At 40.3% G+C, this 21,095-nt stretch overlaps 1 protein-coding gene across 1 annotated transcript in view; it reads left to right on the forward strand.

The window, feature by feature from the left end:
* HSPA12A (heat shock protein family A (Hsp70) member 12A) overlaps window positions 1–21,095 on the forward strand; it is a 64,681-nt gene that overhangs the window by 6,483 nt on the left and 37,103 nt on the right. The window contains exons 4-7 of the mRNA XM_086466851.1: window positions 2,435–2,565; window positions 3,800–3,960; window positions 14,068–14,255; window positions 16,537–16,664. Of these exons, the coding sequence (XP_086322977.1) occupies window positions 2,435–2,565; window positions 3,800–3,960; window positions 14,068–14,255; window positions 16,537–16,664 (608 nt within the window). The remainder of the gene's footprint in view (window positions 1–2,434; window positions 2,566–3,799; window positions 3,961–14,067; window positions 14,256–16,536; window positions 16,665–21,095) is intronic.

The following is a 21,095-nucleotide window of genomic DNA, read 5'->3' on the forward strand; positions in this document are numbered from 1 at the left end:
TACACTGTGCCTGATAAAAATAACACAGCCTTTGCAGGACAAGGGTGGTCTCTCCTTGTGTGGGAAGGGAACTGGGGGAGGGAAGAGGGTTCCTAGGATACAAATGATATGGGTGAATAACCCTAAGGGAAATGCAGACTCAGCCTGATTTCATTCGATGTCTCCATCCCTTTTTTCTCACTGTATGCTACAAAGATTTGAGGAAACTGTAACTTTGAACCTAAGGTGCTGGCAGTAATGTACGGGGAAACTTAAAAGGTCGAGCTTGTACAGACCATAATGGGATTTGGGGAATATTTTGAATAAAGTAGCTTAATTGCAGTGCAAGTGGAATGAAAGAGTCCTAAAGTATCCATTTTAAAAAACCCGGAAAACAATACTTAGAAACTAGTTGAATCTTCAAGATGACCTGCTCTGCTGGATTCCCTCCCCACCCTGCCGTCTAAATGTCCTCTCAGTGCTTCCTAGAGTCTCTGATGTCTGCTTGGTTTGAAGTAACCTGTACCAATTTTCTAGCATGCAGCTGACAAAGGGGCAAACAGACTGACAGATTCATTTGTGTTTTAGATGACAGGGTATCATGTGTTTTGTTTTCTGCAAAGTTGCAAGGTTAGTGCAATGCAATGCTGAAATTAAGTGACTTGTGACAGGGAGAACCTATGCAGGAGGGGGGCTGTTAGAAGACAGAAGACCGTGTAGTAGAGCAATGATTTGTTATGCCAGAAATCTTTATGTTCTTTCCACGCACTGGAATGCCGAAGCTGTCGGAGAAAAAAAAAAAAAGGCTTCGGGGATAAAATGTGATTTAGTGAGTGTTGTTGTATTGACAGTACTGAAGCTGCAGTCACTTATTGCAGCATAGTACAATGCGTAAAAGGAATGTCTATATGTAAAATAGCCAAGTGTTGTATGCAGCACCTGCCAGTCATTTTTATAGCTTCAGTTAGCACAGCATTGCGGTATCTGCAGCTTGGTTAGTACAAGCCTGGATGAAATTCTTCATACCCAGGAGCTGTTGCATATAAAGCTTCTAATTACACTGACTTTTGGCATTTTTAAAGCTCTTGGCTCATAATTGAGTGATGCTGATTCAGCCGACAAGTTTTCCTTACGGTACAGTCACCCTGTAAGCTTTCAGTCTGAATATTTAGTTCATTCCCACTGGGACAGCAGTTGATGTTCGACAGAGCAGCCCTCCTCAGTACCTGCAGAGCTTCCCCAAAGCTGCAGCCAGCTGTGGTGAGGCCCCAAGAGGTCTGTTCTGTCCAGAGGTTGATTTAGCTGCCGCATATATGGTGTAAGGGGGCTTTATTCTAGTCTAGAGCGAGTGACCGGGTTGTCTCTCAAATACAACTGTCACCAGGAGCTGGAAGAGGCTGCTGCAGCCTCAGATGCTGGCTCAAGTTAGAGCAGCCTTTGGGAGGCCAGTTCTGTGCAGGAAGAGCAGAATGTGGCCTCAGCCTCAAAAGACCTGGTCCCCGCATATAGACGTCAAGATTTAGGATATGTTTCGCTTTCTGACTGTCACCAGTGGTTGGGCTTATATGTGAGTTGGCTGGTGTCTCATCTTGTCTCTCCTCTGCCAAACGCTTTTTTTGTAGCTGAGTTGATGTGCCCTGCCATGGCCAACTTCTCCCACTTTCATGGGAATGCTCTTGAAACTTCTGAGGCGCCTTCTGGATGTCATATCTGCTGTTGCAATTAAGTCTGGAATTTTTTCTTTTTTTTTTTTTTTTGTTTAAAGCTACTGATCTGATCAACTGTTTTAAAATTTCCAGTTCCTTATTCTTTTAAGCTGTTCTAGGTGATTAGTTTCCTTTTGGTTGTCCTCTACTATGATTTCGCTTATCTGTAATTGCGCCAAACACCCACCCCTTTCTTAAAAAAAAATATTAAAAATATACTTTTTGTTTTAAAACGATAACATCCAAAGGATCCTTTCACCTCAGTTTTCTGTACCTGAATTGGTTCTGCCTTTTGATGATGTGTCAGATGGGATTTCACAAGTATTTGACTTCAAAGAGCAAACCGTTTATGGTTTTATAAAGTTCTCTCAGTGGCTGTTTTAGTCTGTAGGTATAGTGAAGGAGCAAATTGGCTTTTTTGGGTATTTAAAAAAGCTATGCTGGCTCTCAGTAAACAGTAAGGGGAAATGTGAAAGGAATAAAAATCAATGCACTTGAACGATGCTACTTCCAAGTAGGAGAACAAGAACAGTCATGACCTTAATCGGGTATGAAGCAACGTGACCTTTTTGGGGAGTTTGCATCTATTCCTTTTTTAGGTAAAGTAGATGTTGACGTTTTCCATATGCAGCTTAGTGAAAGCTTCAGAGTATTTTGTCTATCCGTACATGACTTCAGTTGCTTACTTACGCAGCTTCTGTACGGCACTTGTCACTTTTCGATTAAACAGCTTTCCTTCTTGAAAACAGAAATGGGTGAAGCTCCAGGTTGCATCACTGTCGCGCAGGCTTGTTCAGCTGTATTTCTGCGATGGTGAGAGAGACCAGGAGGACTTGGAATCTATTTCAGGAATGAGCTCTGAAGTCCATCGGTCGCGATGGTAAATAGTATGCTCGCCTCGCAGATGTTTTACTGAAGAGTGTGCAGCTGTTTGATGATGTAAGGTCACAGATGTTGGTGTTGTGCTGAGGAGTACTGCTGCCAAGTACGAACTCCAGTGATTCGAAATGCCTGTGACATACCTGCAGACTTGATCTTCTTCACTGTGACAAGTGTCCTGGCTCCTGGGTCATTAAATTGAAACTGCCTCTTCTCGGTGACCAGGCACATTTTTGATCTTAGAAAGAGCATTCCCTAGCTCAGATTACTCAGAATACGTTAACTATGGCCAATGTGCTGTGCTGTTAAGAAACATACTGTTATGCATTTAAAATAAACAAATGCAAGTTTTAAATTTTGCCATAACTGCTATTAAAGCAGTGACTTTGCAGTGTTTTAAAATTAGGATGGCAGTGGTGAACTGTGTAAGTAATCAGTATTAAAACAGGAAATTCCTTCAAAGTCAGTCTCAGAGGGATTTGAGAAAGGTTTTCATGTAAATGAAAAGGAAAATGCAGTCAGTTCTAACAAAGTAAGCAAGTAAATAAACTAAATTACTCAGAATATGGAGGCCAGCATTCAGGCTAGAAAGCCTTTGTTCTTTATTAAGGACTTGACTAAATGTCCTTTCTCAGGACTGCATCAGGGTGTGTCAAGGACATCAGAGAGCAGCTTTATGAACTGCATTGGTGTGCCCCGTCATCAGCATGCTGCTGTGATCTGGTCGTGTGCGAGAGGCGTTTGGTGCTCGCTGGCCCAAATCAGTAGCTCTGTCGTGATTGATTTGCAGGGCTCTGGGCACACGGATCAGTTCTAAAGGCGCCTGGATTTATAAGAATAGGAGACCTGGAGAGGGTTTTTCTTATAGCTGTTTCTTCTGTCAGTAGTTCCTCAGTGCCTAAGTCAACGCGCTCAGGCTGTGCTCTGTAGATGCAGTTTCTGAGGAATATTGAGAGAGATTTCTAGTAACGGTTATCAGTTGGAGTCCAGAAAGAAGTCTGTGTGTGAAGGGTGTTTCGTAACAGCGATTTCGTGGCATCTGAGGGAGTTTATTCACTTACTACCTCTGAAGGAAAACTGTCTCTATTGCAGGAGCCTACCCAACCTGCACTAGTTCCCTTGGGGAAGGAAGCAGAGATAAATTACTCTCCTTATGCTACTGCCTTCTCCCATAGGGAATAATCTGGCAACACAGCTTTGATATGTCCGTTTCTGGATACATCTTATGTTCTTAGTGCTGTTCGGGACCACTCTCTAGAGCTGAAGCAGTTTCTGCCAAAGGGTTCTACAGTCCCGAGCACTCCATGTCCCCCTGTCCCACACAGCCTTCCCTCACGAGGCTCTCTGCGTCTGTATTCACGCTTCCTTTTTTCCTGTTTCCTGCGAGGTCTGAAGAGTGAGTATTTGGGTGGCTCTCTCCTTGTTTCAGCTAATGGGCTATTTTTCTCTGTTGAGAGATAATAAACAACATTAAAATCACGGTTTCTTTAGTACGTCCTTGCCACCTTTTTGTCATTGTTTGGGAAATGCATTCTTGTGACGATTTGATCTTGTGCATTTCATCATCGTTTGAGGACTCTGGATGCTTTCTCCACGCTTAAAGATCAAGATACCTGTGGTTATACTGGGCTGACTGGCAACTAGCTGGCTGGCAACAGATCCAACAAATTTAACATCTCTTTCTCAAGTTTCCATGGATACCTTAGTAGAGCACATGCCGTAATCAGAACGGCAGGGCATGCCATTTACAAAAGCTTTCAGTATTGTCATTATGGAACTGCTGCATTCAAAAATCAGCCTTTTGTAGCAGCTTTCTAGCTTACTCAGCTATGGTCCTGTTATGATTTTAGCCAGAGGAACTGCTTTGCAGGCTGTACTGTTGGCTTGTTGCTGTGACAGTGTAACTTTCCAGTTGGTTATCTGCCTGGTCAGCGTGAGGTGTGTATGCACAGTCATGGCGCTTGAATGTAAGCCTGGTGGGTGCTAGTATAAAAACCTCTGGAAATGGATTTTGTCAGAGACTGGTTGATTTTGTGATCTGCTCTACAAATCCTAAACATGTACTTTCTCCTGTCCATGGCTTCTCTCCTCGTAAGGTATTTTCCTTTAAGTCTGATGGTTGGTCTGTTTCAAGATCATAAAATAAAAAGAATAAAGAAATACAAACTTGCTTTTGATTTAGCTATAAAGTGTCACTGAGAAGCTAAATCAATAGCCATAGACTATGGATTCACAGATGACTGCTAATGAATTGTCAAATGTGATACCATTTTTTGCAACATTAGTTTTGCAACAACTAATATTCTCTTGTTTTCCTATCTTTGAAGAAAATTGTGTTTAATAGCCTTGAAGAATATAGCACTCATGCTGACTGCTGTGAGAAGTCGTGGTTATTCTAGTTTGGCTGTTCTTTTTACCCTGCCTCCCTCTTTCTTTTGGGGCGAGAGAGGTTTGTTTTCTCTTGTCAAGACTCTACAAAATGTGTGAATCATGCTTGGCATCCCTGAAGACTATCAAAATGAAGAAGACAAACATTTTCAAGTATTTTTTCCAATTCATATTTTAAGAAAAAGGAGTCACTACATTCATCCAGCTCGATTCATTCATGAATCTAGGAATGCTTGATAACAAAATAACCTTTTTGCCTTCTCAGTAAACAAATACCCTCAAAAGTGTTCTTATTGCTGCATGCTGGACACGTGGTCTGGAAAAGCTGAGCAGTAATTCTTGTTCAGTCTTTGAATAATATTCCTTTGAATATCTTGATCTAGAAAGGTGAATCTAGGATAGCATTGTTTTCAGGATACAATTGTGTCTTGATGTGGTTCTTAAATAGGAACTTGCAGTAAACCAGGGTTTTTATAACTCTCTAGTGTTTTGATCTTGCTTTTTAAAAAGAAAAAACAACCGACCAGCACACCCTCAGCTGGTAAATGTTTTGTGGGTTTTTTTTTCCCCAAAGAAAGTGATTAGCATCACAAATGGTTCTGTTTTATGAGTGTGGTCCTGGGAATTAGAGCATAATCTTATTAGTGCCATTCCTGACAACCTTGCAGTGAACCAAGATGATGACAGACGTGGTGATGAAGGGGAAGCAGCAGGAAACCTTTTCTAGGAAGGTACCTTTTCACAGAGCCTAGGTTCTGTACACCTGTGTGTTGTTTTCTGTTTCTTATGTCTTTCTGTTTGGAAACAAGGAGGGAGGAGATGAGGAAAACAGTGCTTGCACAGAGGCAAATAATGCAAGGAAGCCCAAAGGAAGCAAGTTCGTAGAAGAGCTTGTTGAAGGAAGAGAAGGTTTGTTAGTGCATATTAAAGGTGTCTGTTACAGAACTGTATCCGTGGAATATTTAGGAAGATCCTGGAGAGTTGTTTTCTACTACTTGGAGCTGCAAAATCTGTTGTTAACCCACCTTTATCACAACATGCAGCCTACCCTCCCCGATGTGTAAACCAGGATCAGCTTTGTCTCTCCTGGCAGTAGTACATGGGTGTGGAAGAGCTGGAATTTAGGAAGACAGCGATGAGCGCAAGGCACTGCTGGCGAGTTCCCCAAACCCCAGGCTCTGGGGTGTGAGCAGGTGCGGAGCAAGCTGGAACCACATCAAGACTGCAAGGGAAGAGGGAGCTGACTGGTTGCAAAAGCTGGAAAGCTCTCAGGTCATTCAAGGTGGAACTGGATTTAAGACCTTACAGTGTAGATGATGAATTGGTTTGAGTTTGAGGCAGCTTTAAGGTCAGACTTAGCTGTTGGTAAGGACCTGGCTGAGGCTTTACAGACCCAGTTTTGAAGTGTGCACGGGAGTGTGAAAGTTCTACCAAGCATTGGCGGGGTCAGATCAAATCTAAATAAAATAGTTTAGGCTACATCCTGTCAAAAAGAGAGGATGTGTACATAACCCATGTGGGGTTTTCAGAAAGTTATTGCAAGTTCTTGTGTGTTTCTTTCATCTTAAATTAAGTTCACAGAATATAGATGGTGCCTTTTTGGTTTCCATTTGGTGGTCAGGTGCAGAAAAATGAGTGTTATCCACAAAGTGGTTGATGGGATAAACCTGGGGTTGTTTTTTGGTACTCTTAACAATATGTTAAAAACTTACATTATCTTAGAAAGCTTGATAGCATAGTGGAAAAGTAATTCTTCCCGTCAAACCGTAATCATGACGGGAGGCAATGTAAAAGCATCAATGAAAAAGGTCAAAGTTATAATGAGGAACATGTCTTATTTTTAGAATTTTGTCCAAAGAATTGGGAGATTTTTACTTTGGAAGTCACTGTGCTCTAATTGGTGTCAGTGCGATGAGTACCAGGTCTTTGGGTGAGCAGTTAATATGAAAGGGTACCGGGAAGCTTGGGTTTGTATCGGAGATCAGCTGTGGCTGTAGTCATAGAAGGGAAGTGTGTTGCAGTCTTCAGCAAACCAGCTGGCTGCCTACTGGCATTTTAAAACAAAGAACTGATTCCGCTGATGGTAACAGCAGTGGTGTCATTGGTCTTGGTAGAAACAGAAGGTTCTTACTTCTGATATGAAATATGGGATCTTTTTATTACGCATAAGAATATTTTAAGGTTTTTTTTTTTTTTTTGGATTTGCTTCTCTTAGTCTCTTTTTTTTGGTTGTTCTATAGTTATTTTCAAAGGCCATCTTTGTATTTACAGTAAAATGCTCTAGGTTGTCATGTTACATTTGGAAGCTGTGACATTTCGTGCTTAATGCAAAGCAAAATCTCAGCAATAGGAAAAGCTGAATAAGGTTTTCTTCATCAGTGCAGCAGTTGCCAGCTAATAGCAATATGGTAAACCCTTGTTTTCCTCTTGTGCAAACATCATTAGTAAGCTTTGCTTGTGGCAAGATTATTATTGATGCTCAATATGTTATGTTATGAGGTTTTTAATCCCATTCTTTTATTGCCTGATGGCTACCTTATACCCATGTTTGACTCGGTGCATCTTTTTTTTTTTTTTTTTTTTTTTTTCCTGAATGGAAAATGAAGAATTTGGCTAAGATTTTGGTATGACCAGCAGCCTGACAGAGATCATAGCTACATACAGCAGTCACTCTCACCAGCTGCTGGGGGGCTGGAAATGCCAGAAAAATGGCCATCAGATATGCACAAGTGTTTGATCTGTGAAAATGATCAGCCTGTACACAGCAAATTCAGTTAACTTGGATTTATCTGGAGCCGTAAAGATGTGCTGCAGTGGTGGCATTTTTAGTAGGTCTGATGCATCCTGACTTACCCTGTGCATCTGGTCCATCAGCCTGCAAATAACTGAGATGCTGGACGGATTTGGCATACGGAACAGTGGATGGGCATTATACAAATCAAAAAGTAGCTTTCCTGTTGAGGCAGGGTGGAGTACTACAGGCATTTTCAGTTGGGAATTTGGGACATCCTGGAAAAGATCATGGTATCTAGGTCTTTCCCATGGGTCCTCAAGATTAACCAGAGGCTGAGATCTGCACAGTAGGTGGAATTCATGGCATTGTACATTATGGATTGGAAAAAAAAAAAAAAAAAAAAGACTTACTACTGTGAAAGCACTTCTTCAAGTGCTAGAAGTATGATCTGAAATAGGGAATAGTATTGGTCCTATCGTTGATTCAGAAAATCATGAGAAGCCTTTAGCAAATATTGGGTTTGTGGCCATTCTGTCAGGATAGAAATGGAAATGAACTTAAGATTGGGATATAAGTTGACTGGGATATAACATCCACACTAGTGTTCAGGCATGTTCATGCAGAGAGATGATTTCCTAGGGATGCTGCCTGTTTTCGGGCTTGCAAAACAGCTGTGGGAGATCCAGCCCACAATGAGTCCCTTTCACCATCACTTGGAAGTGAGATCTGCGAAGATTTAGAAAGTACACTTCTTTCCTGGCCAAGCCTTCTCGTTTGCAGGCATGACTCTGAAGTACTGCAGAGTGTGTCGGAAAAGGTCCATGTTGGGGTTTCTGGTGGCAGACTTGGGGTTTGATACCTTCTTTCCTTTTTTTTTTTTTTAATTTGTTTCTTTTCCATATGATAAACTGGTGACAAGAGACATAGTCAGAAATCTCCCCCTTCCCTGACCTGACTGCATATCTGTGCTTTATGCTGTTGAGCAGCATATCCTGCTTCCTGAATTTGTGCTTTTACTTGTCATGTTAAATTCTTACTTAGAGACAGCGCACTCTTCCAAAAACTTTAGCTTCTCTGTTGTCTGTGTTACTTGGGTTGCAGGGAACCTTCTGTTAGCAGAGAATCCACTGCTATGGCATGCCACTTTGCTGTTGAAATGAACAATTTCCCTAATATGTGAAGCAGAAAATTTTGCTGCTGCCTGGTGTAGCTGAATTATATGAAGTTAAATAATATTTAATAAAAGCTGAATTTAATAGAAAAGAGGAGATTTTATGTAGCTGCTGAACAAAACTTTTGCTGTAGTATCACCTTAGTGACTTGTGACTGTGAGGTTTAGCAGTCATCTTTCTTAAAGCAGGTTTAAGCATGGTGTCTTACAACTGATTATCTGGGACTGTAGTGGTCCAGGTCTGATAATTTCAGTAGTTCACTAAAACTCATTTATCCAGTCCTGAATAGGAATGTGTGTCAGGGGCTCCCAAATATTCAGAACAGACTGACAGTCTTCCGGAGGATCTCAGCTGCCATTGACTGATATTTCTAATTAAATAAGGAGGTTGGTCCTGCTCTCTAGATCTATTAGAAAATCAGATTCAGCTGATCATGCTGTCAGTGAAGTATTCACACTGCATCAGCTTTCATAAATGCTCTGGGCTTTGCTTTTACTCTGTGTTCTGTGACACTTAAAGGTTAATCCTTCATTGCATTTTTTTGAAATCTGGAATGTGGCTGATCATTTACTGAGAACCAGAAAAAGCTAAACTGATTAGCTATTGCGGGAAACCACAGAAAATAAACTCTAGCATGTGTTTAGATGAAAAGAAGGAATAATTTAAATTAAATCTAGTAAACCAGCAATTGCAGCTAATATGATAATGGACATGATTCATTATTAATACAGTGTCTGCTGACCTCCTAATTTCACCAATTCTGCAATTGTTTGGGGATCTGCAAATCAGATAGGACCCTTTGAATGTTAAAAAAATGCCAAAAATAGGAGTCTTCTTTTTCCCTTCCTCTTCTAGTCAGCTTGAAAATGCACAAGGTATTCTTTGGCAGTTGCTTTGGTTAGGACTAGAGTCAGAAATTGTAATGATGTGGTCAAATTAATTCTATACACATTTAGTAAATTATCCAAACCCCTGATCTGGACAGTCATATTTCAGGTTAATGTTCATATTACCGTTTCCTAAGTAAATTAAAGAATTTCTATTCAAGAAGTTTGCATCGTATTTAGAAAAATAGTATTTTAAATAACGACGTGATTGCAGACTTACTTTAATTTGGATTCTAAACCAGATTCCTCCATTTGTTTTGGTGTGCAAATTGTCAAGAATTAAATGTTTATTTAGTGCATGCTGTTTAGCTATATGGCTTTTTTCATAGTGTGTAGCTTGACACAGATAAAGATCCTTTGTAAACATGAGAGATAAAGCTGGAACTTGAGCTATGTGGGACACTACTTGATCGTGGGTTTTTTTTTTGTTACAGAAGCCTTAATAAGTCATCCTGCTTTTAAGAATTGTTCCAAATACTGTGATACTATCCAGGATATATTTTTAAATTGGTAAGAAGACAAATTTAATCATAAAGGCTAGGCATCCTTTTGTTGTTGCATGATTGCAAATCAGGCTCCTTGCAACCCTTGTCCCCTTCTCTGGCTTGGAACAGGTGCTTTTTTTTTTTCTTTCAGATCAACCAATCACAGCCCTTTAGAAAGATTTTTAAATATCCTGGAATATCTGTGTATTTACCACTCTTCAGAACACAGTCGTAAATATTGTGACACGTGCACATTTTTCCCCCAAGCAAACACTAACTCAACAAAATATTAGAGCTCCCACATGGACAAGTAAATTGGAACACCTTTCAGTTTACATAGGGCAGACAGTGTAATGCTACAAATTTCCTAATTTCATTTGCTTTTAACAACTGTTTCGCTACTTATTAGAACTCTTGCCATTAAATCCAGGGTGACTGGTTTGCAAGCCATTTTCTGTAAATGCTAACCACTCTGGTAAATGACTTTTTAACTTCCCAGTATTCTGAACTGCATTTATTCGTTTATTAGCTCTGCAAACTCTCCAGTAGTGTCAGGGCCTCTTTTAACAGCTGAGGTACAATAGGACAATTATGGCTGCCCCAGTTATTGCACACGATTAGTAGCCTCATGGAAGGAGTTGCAATGGAATGCGTCCGCAGCTTGTGCCTACATGATAGCAGCTCAGCAGAATCACTGTCAGAGTACCTTGTGGTTAGTTCGCTGCTTCAGAGGTTGTAGCATTGCCTTCCATCATTTTCCTCTCTTGATCCCACTAAACTCTAGGCTGGCACCGTGTAGAACTCATCATAGAATTATCTTGTTTAGCTGGGTATCTGCAGGAGCAGCAGTGAATACAGTGCAGAGTGGTCATGGGTTTGGAAGGATTTTTTTCCTCTGGTCAAAAAGTATTGATAAATCACTTTAAATCACCTTCCGGCAGAGTTGAGCAGTTGATGAGAATTAGAAAAAGTAAGCCCTTCCACAAATCCAGCCTTCATCCCTAAGTTTCAAGAACATTCTGAAACCGAAATGGACAATTTATTTTAAAGATTTTCAGTGAAGATATCTCAGTCTGTTTTCTGTTTTAAGTGGTATTTTCTACAGGTAGCTAAGACAAACCCCTGATCTCTGCTTAACGTTTTTTGTTTGTTAGGAAATATTTTTATACTTGTGGATACAGTGAGTGTCCTTATAGATGTTTTACGCCTCTGGATTATCACAAGTTTGTTAAATCACAAGATTGAATAAATTCTTGATAAAACACCATCCAAGGGAGTACAGTTTCATGGGATGAATATGAATATTGCACTGGTTATTTAATCACTGCTTTCTGAGAGATCAAAAAATGTGTATACTGTCACACAGGATTTTCTGAGTTGCATATAGAGCTATAAATAACTTCTCAAGGTACACCCCAGCTGATAACTGAAGACAGGCTGGAAAACAGATCGCTGAAATGGGTAATGAAAAGAATTAGTAACAAAGATAAGCACTGGAAACACATAGATAGTGATTTGATGTCTACATTTTTTTGCTTCAAAGCCAGCGTCCTAAGTGGGGGAAACATCCCAGTTTCCAGAGATGTTGAGTCAGTATTGCCATGTCCTGGTCTGCTCAGGAAGCATTGGTTCAGCTCCAGTCAGGAGTGACAGCAGGATGCAAGGAACATGTTTTGTTACTAGTTCCTTTTTTTTTCTTGTGCTGAAATATTGTTCTTCGATTCTATGAAAAATGCCATGTTGATGGTACAAAAATAATCTGTTTTGAAAAGAGGAAGAACTTGCACAAAGGAGGCTGATAACAGCATCTGAGGCTGATAACAGCATCTGATCCAAATATATCTTAACAAACGAGCAGATTCTGAGCTTGTCATATTGGGCCTGTGGCTTTTTGTACTTCACCACAAGAGGAGTAACATAAAATATTCCTTAAGAACCTATATAGGAAATGTGAATATTTTGCTTCTGCACATGCTTCTGAAGATCAGGCTGAATGTGCATATTATAACTTGAACACAAATAAACTTTGTTACAAGAGTAATACTAAGATTTAGAGAAAGATTTTTTTTTTTTTCCCCCTCCCTGTGGGTGGATTATCCATCCCATGGTTGCCTACTGCAGAATTTTTGTCTGCCCTGGGAAACAACATGTAGCTGATGATTACCAGGAACAACAGGTTTCTTCATTAAGTGGTTCTAAGGTCTCTTGTGGAGAGCAGCTCCTGTATCATCTTAGAGTAAAGCTCTGACTTGTCAGTCATGTCTAGGAATTGCATTCTATGCATAAATACGCATTTTATTGTGTGATGCATACAAGTAGGTGATAAAAATATGTTGAAATATTTAATATTTATTATGATTATTAATCTTTAGAAACTTACTAAGTAATTCTGCTTTACATCTAATTAGCTTGTATTCTGCAGAAGAGAATTCAGTAAACTCAAGGCTTAAATTTGGGGGCAGAGGGATATGAGCATGGACAGGGTGTGTGGTACCTTTTCTGCTTTCCATTTTGATAAACTACTGCAGTCTTCATAAGACAATATATTACATATAAATCCATATGACTCATCAGTGCTTAATTATTTTATTAAGCCTTTTCTTTCATCAGTGGGGTAAATCACATCCTGGGCTGCATCCAGAGCAGCGTGGCCAGCAGGTCAAGGGAGGAGATCCTCCCTCTCTGCTCTGCCCTGGTGAGACCCCCCCTGCAGGGCTGCCTCCAGCTCTGGGCCCCCAGCACAAGACAGACGTGGACCAGCTCGAGCAGGTTCAGAGGAGGCCACGAAGATGCTCAGGGGCTGGAGCAGCTCCCCTGTGAGGACAGGCTGAGAGAGTTGGGGGTGTTCAGCCTGGAGAAGAGAAGGCTCCGGGGAGACCTTCTAGTGGCCTTCCAGTGCTGAGAGGGGGCTGCAGGGAAGGTGGGGAGGGACTCTTGATCAAGGAGGTAGTGATAGCACGAGAGGTAATGGTTTCAGACTGAAAGAGGGGAGATTTAGATTAGATATTAAGAAGAAGTTCTTTACTGTGAGGGTGGTGAGGCACTGGCACAGTTTGCCCAGAGCAGCTGTGGCTGCCCCCTCCCTGGCAGTGTTCAAGGCCAGGCTGGATGGGGCTGGGAGCAACCTGGTCTGGTGGGAGGTGTCCCTACCCATGGCAGGTGGGTTGGAACTAGGTGATCTTTAAGGTCCCTTCCAACCCAAAACATTCTGTGATTCTGTGAAATACAAGGACAAATACAAATAGTACTTTACAATGTTTGTCATCCATGTGGTATGTTCCTTTAAATGAAATCTCAGTATTGTATTCAGGGTAGAAATATTTCTTTGATGATTTGTTAATAATACTTTCCTTTTTCCCAGCTGGATTCTGTCCTGCAGCAATATTAACAGCTGCAAGATGTTTCAGTGCAGAGTGTGTTGAAGAATAAAAATAGACAGTATTGGGGAAGTTTCAGAATAAAGGTTCATGATGGAATAATTACAACTTATTCTTACTGTGTTGTCAAATTGATATCAACTCCTCTTTTTTTTCTTAAAATGCGTCTGTCTTTTTTTGATCTCACAACTCGTGTTTAGTTTTTGCATTCATACACGTAAATCTTAGGCCATTAATGTAAGTGTATAGTGTTCAAACTGTTTGTATCAACTATGACTTCTGAAAATATTTAGGAATTCTTTTTAAATTATACATGCTAATGTAATAGGCAAAAGAATGGAAGTTAGTCATGAAGGTCAGACAAACACTTTAAAACCAAAACTGCAGTTGTGTCTCAACATGTTGTAAGGGCAAAAAATATATTTTACATGGTGGCTGTGGAATTTACTTTCATTTTTAGCAGATTTATTACAACAGGAAAATAGTGCAGCAGTATGCAAAACAACTGTCCTACTCTGCTCATTCTGCTTACTGGCACTGAAGGATGTTTGTTTCCTTTCAGATGCAGTTTCCACATCTGCTTACTCATCACCAGCCAAAAGTTTGGGAGACCCTGGAATAACTCCACTGTCTCCGTCACACATTGCGGTAAGAAGTGCACTCTTAACAAATACTGTATGTTGACATTACTTTCTCCTGCCTGTTTAGTGGGACATACTTTCTTTAGAAAGTTTTCCTTCCTTGCATAGTGATCCCTTTTATGCTATCCATAGTCTTAAGTGAAATTTTGACAGAGGTTGGTGACAGAGATCTCATTCATTTAATTGGTGTCCTCGTTTTGCTTTTTTTTTAATTTTTTTGGTCTGCTTGCTGAGCTGATTAAGTCCTGCATGTGTTTATCTCAAATGCAGGGGCTTCTTGGTCCTCAGGGTTCCCAAGTTCGGTCCCTTTCTTTATCGCTGATTTGTTTAGGCAGCCCCGCAAAAGTCTCAGTCTGTTCACAAAAAAAGAAGGACATATATGATACCCAACAGTAAAATCCAAAATGCCAAAGAAAAGACTCCTCCAACAGAGAGAAGCTCAAAATAGAACTGGTTTAGTGTCTTAAGGAAAATAGCCACTTCTGTAAGCTTTTAGAAGCAAACAAATGTCCCATAAAGGTACTGTGTTTTAATCTCTTGTACATCGTACTCATTCTGGTGATAAACTTCCATTAAAAGAGTCCCATCTGATTTTAAGATCATTTGCATCATCTGTAACACAGTATATGCACAGTGTATTCTTAATATTGCAAGGAATCATGTTCAGAACACATCGCTACCCTTGTTGGATTTCTTCCTTAGCTTTTTGAATCAAGTTCAGAGTTGTGCAACATCCCAATCCAGGATTTCCAGAGTCCTCTCTCGTAAATTTTTGCTCTTTTTTTTTTTTTTTTTACTTTTCTCTTCTGTCTCCATATACTGTAGAACTTCCCCCTTTTACTTCTGTCACACTGATGAATTTATGTTCTCTTTCAGTTAGATTTGCTCCTTAAACTCTTTGAGGAAGATGTAAAAATAACATATTGCTCTAGTCAAAAAGCTTTATTAGGAGAATCCAAACAAGTCTTTTATTATTTGAGACCAAACCTTATTACTCTCATTTCTCCATCCTAAGTAGCAGGCCTGTGGGATGATCTTGGAAAGTGTAGGGGTACAATAGAAAGGTGCTGGAAGTAGCAGGCATGGAGATAAGAGATACATGAAGAAGATAGTAGAACAGTGCTTCATCGAGTGAGGACGTTTAGCAATTCCTCTGTAAAAGATACTATCAATTGCTTCAAAATGTTGCTGAGAGTACAGGCTGAGCAGCAGTGGTGGAGGATTCAGACATGACCTGTGTAGTAACAGGTCGACAGGTCGTTCCATGGTGATTTTGCCAAAACGATATGTGTGCACGTGGGTGTTATTAACCCTTCTTCACTATCTACCTGCCTGTAGCACATAGCCCTTTCACCAGTGTTCCCAGCTTGTTCTCTTCCTGTTGTGCTAAGCTGTTAGTGCTTTAGCCACCATCAGCATGTGAGGAGTCGTTCCTTACTGTTCATTACTTACTCCTCCTTCATACAGTATTTATGTTAGGCAACGGCGTACTGGGAAGTGGGACAATTCCTTGTTTATTCACATCACACTTTATATCACATCATTATGATTTGGGCCGTAACCCTTCCACCTTTTCTAGTGAACATTCCCACGTTGCCCTTCTCTGTGCTTTTCAGGGATTGCAGAATTACAGGTGAAAGGCAGGGAGAAGAAGGATTCAAATTCACTATAAGCAACTGAACCGCTTTCCACATTCTAGCCCAGGCAGGAGGAAAGAATGTATATAGTGCTTACAAAATAAGTGTTATGTAAATTCTTCATGAATAAATAATTATCATGGGCTATAAAGGTTATTGCTGAATGTTGGGTTGTTCTGTCTCCACTAGTTTTGAATGGTAGTAGTACCTCACGTTCAAGGTTATGGCACAGGTAACTCCTAAAGCCATAAAATAAGTCCCAAATATACCACACTGATGGATATAAACATAGTCTTCAGTTGATCAGCTTAAGAAAAAAAAGAAAACCAACCCCCAAACCAGTAACCTAGTGCTTAGTTGTAAGTTTTCATGATATGGGATAATAGCTATTCCAAAAAATGGGTATGAAGGAAACTCTTGATTCAGAAGGTTATGTAAGAAAGGCTCCAGCACGTATGCTGAGTTGTGTATTGAATTTCCACTTCCATTGGAACGAGCAGCTTTCTGGAATTAATTTTGGTCACAAATGCAATTTTAGGGGAGTCCTTATTTCCACTGAAGAGAGACACAGCTCTCGGAGAGCAGAAATAGACAGGTTACAGTTATTCTAATCAGTGACTCAGTGTCTATTTTGCTTCTGCTGTTTAACAGAAGGACTCTGATGCAGATGATGCTGTAGAACAGTTATTTCTTGTTGTTGTGGCTATTGATTTTGGCACAACATCCAGTGGCTACGCCTACAGCTTCACCAAGGAACCAGAATGTATTCATGTAATGAGGTAAGGGCTGCAATGCAGCATTTGGGTTTTGATCATAATAACATGGATTATCTGCAGTAGCTGTAGATATTTTCTACAGGACCCTGAAGTGTCTAGATTTGTCTAATGTTCCCACAGCGTACACCTTTGCTATGATTATAGTTTTTTGTGGCATCTTAGTTGTGTTCTAATTTGCTTTAATAATCAATGTGAACATGTCCTCTCTGTTATTTGGCTGAGTTTACAGGATGACACGAGTAAAAGGAGGGATCAGTAAGCATGTAGAATTGTTCTGGGTGCAATGATAATTATTAAGTCAGGACGTCCTTATCTCAGAGATTGAGAGAAACTAAACATTTATTAAGGGTCATGACATTTCCCAGGAGCTGCCTGTCCCTTGGAATAATTCTTGTATACAGTCGTATGTATAATGCTTAGTTACTTGCACCCAGAAACTGGTAGTTTATTTGGCTGATTTAAGCTTTTTTATCATTAAATTTGAATCAAATCCCTGATAATGAACCAGTGATACTGGGAAATAAGCAATCAAAAGGCATGAATGTGAAAATTAAGGCTTGCTGTGAAATCTGTTCTGTATTATATGCATGTAAGGGACAGACTTTAGATGCTGTTATGTAGAGGGTTTTATTTTTGTTATTGATTAAGTCAACACAGTGTAAATCCATGCATATATATCTAATGCAATCACAAATGCAAAAGCTATTATGGCAGGTACCATGAGAGGATTGCCCTACAAACCATTTTTATAGTGTTTTATAGTCTTTTTAAAAAATGGTTTTTATAACTAAAAACCTCTACAATTCTTATTAAAGTATCTTTAAAGTGACTGTATTATAACATGACCAAGATACAGATAATTTCAGACGTAAACAAGGTAAGTGTGAAAAGCTTAGCCACAGAAGTTCTTCTAAACAAAGCTGCTGCTATAGCAGTAGGTAATGTACTGTTTGCAGCGCTGTAATGCTGAGAACAAAAGGGCAAAAAGACTTCACTCGCTGAAGTCCAGTGTGAGAGACTGTAATTTCTTGAAGCAAAGGTGCTGGCTGAATACAGCTCTCTAAATCTCAGCAGACAGTGCTGATTGTGCAGTCAGCCTCCCCAGTCGGTTTGTATAAGGTTGCAAAGTGTTTCACAGATCTAATGCAGCTGAGTGGTTTGAAATACTGTCTGAAGGGAGGTAAATTTTGGAGTGGTATTACGCCATCCAGTTGCAAAGATACCTACATTTTCAGTATGGCCAAATAATGCTTCAGGCTTTTTTGCATCTCATCCATCTGTTCTCTGAACAGCACAGGAAGCTGCATGAGGCTAGAAGTCAAAGGACAGGCCATCTGTTGCTCTCTCAGACAGGTTACAGGGTTGACAAGTCACAACCCATGTTTATCAATTCCTGTTCTCTTTTGACAGCAAGTAATTAATCAAATTTCTTAAAGAAGTTGGATGAAATGAGGGAGACATCTCTGAAGCTGTGCCTGAGCAAGCCTAAATCCGATGTACTGTGTTGTTCCTGTAACCTCTGTGGAGATTTTACTGTGTGAAATCACTGCTGTTTCTAGGGATGCCCTTTAAGTGCTTCGGACTCAAAATTTTACCTCAGGACCCGGTGATGCCATTGGGTGCACACTATACTGCAGTGAATTACAGACTAGATTCTCCTCCCGGAGTACCAGGCTTCCTGCTGCAGGTCACTGGGACACTGAAGTCTAGGTGCTGTGCGACCAGCTGAGAGTGTATTCCAAATCTTAGTTGATATTTTACTACTTATGGTTCAAAACACCAAATTTTCTTCCTTACGCAATAATGGTAGCATGACTGTGCTTTCAGACCTGTGTAGATATTATATGAGATACTGGTGTAAAAAGAAATGAAATAAATTAATTCATATATTTCCAACCAGAAGGGAGGAACATATTTTGCCGGCGGGGGGCGGGGAGGACGGGGATGTAGTCAGATTTCCAACAAGTATTTCAAACAATGGAAAATATTTTAATACCAAGAATGATTAAGATATAGCTGAAACTGACTTATGGAATAATGTATATAATATTTTAATATATATTTATATATAAATACTGATGAAATTATGAAATTCAGTGAAAAGAATGATATATGTATCAAAATAAGGCTTCAGTAGTTCAGACGGTATTAAGAGGTTCAACCTCTGTATATAATGAGGCTTACGTGTGGGATAATTTACAAATATTTCAACAGAGTAAATGTAACTTCCCGCCCGCACTCGAGAATGTTTGCATTAAAATAGAGCATACTGGTGATGCATGGTCCTCTTTGCTTCCTAACATTTTTTCCACCTTCCCTCCTTAGTGCTGATCCTTTCCAGACATTCCTATTTCTGACTGCCTTTTAACAAAGCTGCTTTTCTGTAAATGTCTCAGTGAAGACTGAAATGGGTTTATTTAGAAGGCCCTACTTCGGAAAAAGAGTGAACGCGCAGGGCTTTACTGCCAAGTTCGAATGTAGTTTCAGCAAAGTTGTGATTCTAGTAGACTGGCAGATAAACAAAGTCGTGTTTTTGACTGTGTATTTATTTGCTGTGATGCCCAGTACTAAAAAAAGTGAATTGATAAACGTTGACCTAACGAAGTTCTTTAGGCACATACTTTGCTTTAAATGTACGAGTAGCCTCTCTCGTGTCAGTAGACTAAAGCACGTGCTTGGAGTTGGGTGTGTGTTTCTAGATGATCGATGAATGACTTCACTTCGATTGCATCACGTTAGTTACTGTTCTGTCAATTTAGGTAATACTTCATGCCTGTCAACTCTTGCTAGTTCCCCACGGCTTCTGTATAGATAGTTGTCCTTGTGGTTACCTGCAGGCTGGTGGTGCAGAGTAGAAGCGTGTGTTACAGTGAGTGCTGTTTTCTGCCTGCCTTGAGACGGTGAGGAAACGGGTATGAACAGCCTGGCCGTCGGTTCAGCCAGCGCTGCAGTGGGCAGGGCAGTGCCAGAGCTGTAATGCAGGACAGTCGGAAATGTCTCCTTTGAAGGGAATACGTGAGGTCTTACACAGTTTTGAAGAACTGTTGACACGCGCTTGGGTGAAGTTATAAATGTTTTGGCTGCTGGTTAAATAGCAACAAACCGAATGTATTTCGCAGGTGGAGAACAACAAATGAAAAAACGCATGTGGTTATGAAACGAATCGCAGCCTGTCTTTGGAAGGAGGGAGAATGTGGTCTTTTTTCAGTGTAACTTTACTTCAACCTTCAGGTTCTTCCTTTTCCTTCTCTCCCCTGTTTGATTGTAATTCTTGGCAGACACGTGCTTGCCTTTCTTCTGCATACACACTTCTAGCAGCGTCCGGCTATATTTTGATGACCTCACTGCTTCATTTCCTTGACTGTTATGCTGCAGCTCTGGATCAAATTGTCATCACTCTGCACGGATCACTCTTTGCTTTTTCTGTTAGCCAGATTCATGTGTAAGGAAGGGCATTTCTCTAACCTTAGTATAACCTTGTGATCCTCTCCACACTAACTTTCCTCTTGTCTCTATTTTCACTTTTAATATCAGATCCTCTGTGGCTGTAAACAGATCTATGCTGCTCTCCTGAGCTACTCCACTTTATATCACTGGTCTCATATATCTGAATTTAGGCAGAAATCTGCCTTGGGTTCTACTTGAATAGATTTTTAACTCTGACCCTGCTTTGAGAAGATATCCCCCATGTGCATTTGGAGTACTGCTGGCTTGTATTAGTCCATGCTCTTAATAGACATTTCCATGTTTGTTTTTTTTTTTTCCCCTAAGAGCATTATTACAGTTATTTTACCTGTATGAGAACCATGAAAGAAAACTGCAGATGAAGGTGTGGAAGTCCTAGCCCTGCTGACTAGAAGCCTCCACTAACTGGAGTTAGGCTAGGGCTCCAAGAGTCAGGAGCTGCCATGCACATGCCTTTGCAGCTGCTTCCCTCTAGAAATGATGTCACATAGGAATATTTTTAAATCTCTGATTGCAAATGGTAATTTTGCCTTCCCATTCTGTTTCCTTATTGCTGTTTCTGTGACTGAACAGTAATGCAAGCTGAGAACTTTAGAACGTGCTGAGCAATTACTGTGTCTAGTTTCCATCAGAGACTCATCAGGAAGTGAACATCCAATTCTCTAGGTGGCTTTGAAAATTTCAGCCCATACCACTGAGCATCAATTTGTCTTCATTTAAAGTGCACCTTAAGTGTACTTATTCCGGAAAGAGAAAATGTGTCTAGCTGTAGTGAAAAATAAAGAAGTATTGTTATTAGCCACATCCTATTTATGGAATTTCCTACCACTGACTCAGAATGAATCATTAATGATTCCAAGTGGAAATGATACCAGTCTGTCTCCCCTCTGCTTGCAGCGAGTGTGTGGGATTTGACAATCTGGTGAAATAGGCAGTGTTTTCTGTTCATGGGCTGTGGGATCCCAGCTT

This window comes from Leptosomus discolor, chromosome 6, assembly GCF_034619465.1.
Source record: "Leptosomus discolor isolate bLepDis1 chromosome 6, bLepDis1.hap2, whole genome shotgun sequence".
NCBI classification, from domain to species: Eukaryota; Metazoa; Chordata; class Aves; order Leptosomiformes; family Leptosomidae; genus Leptosomus; species Leptosomus discolor.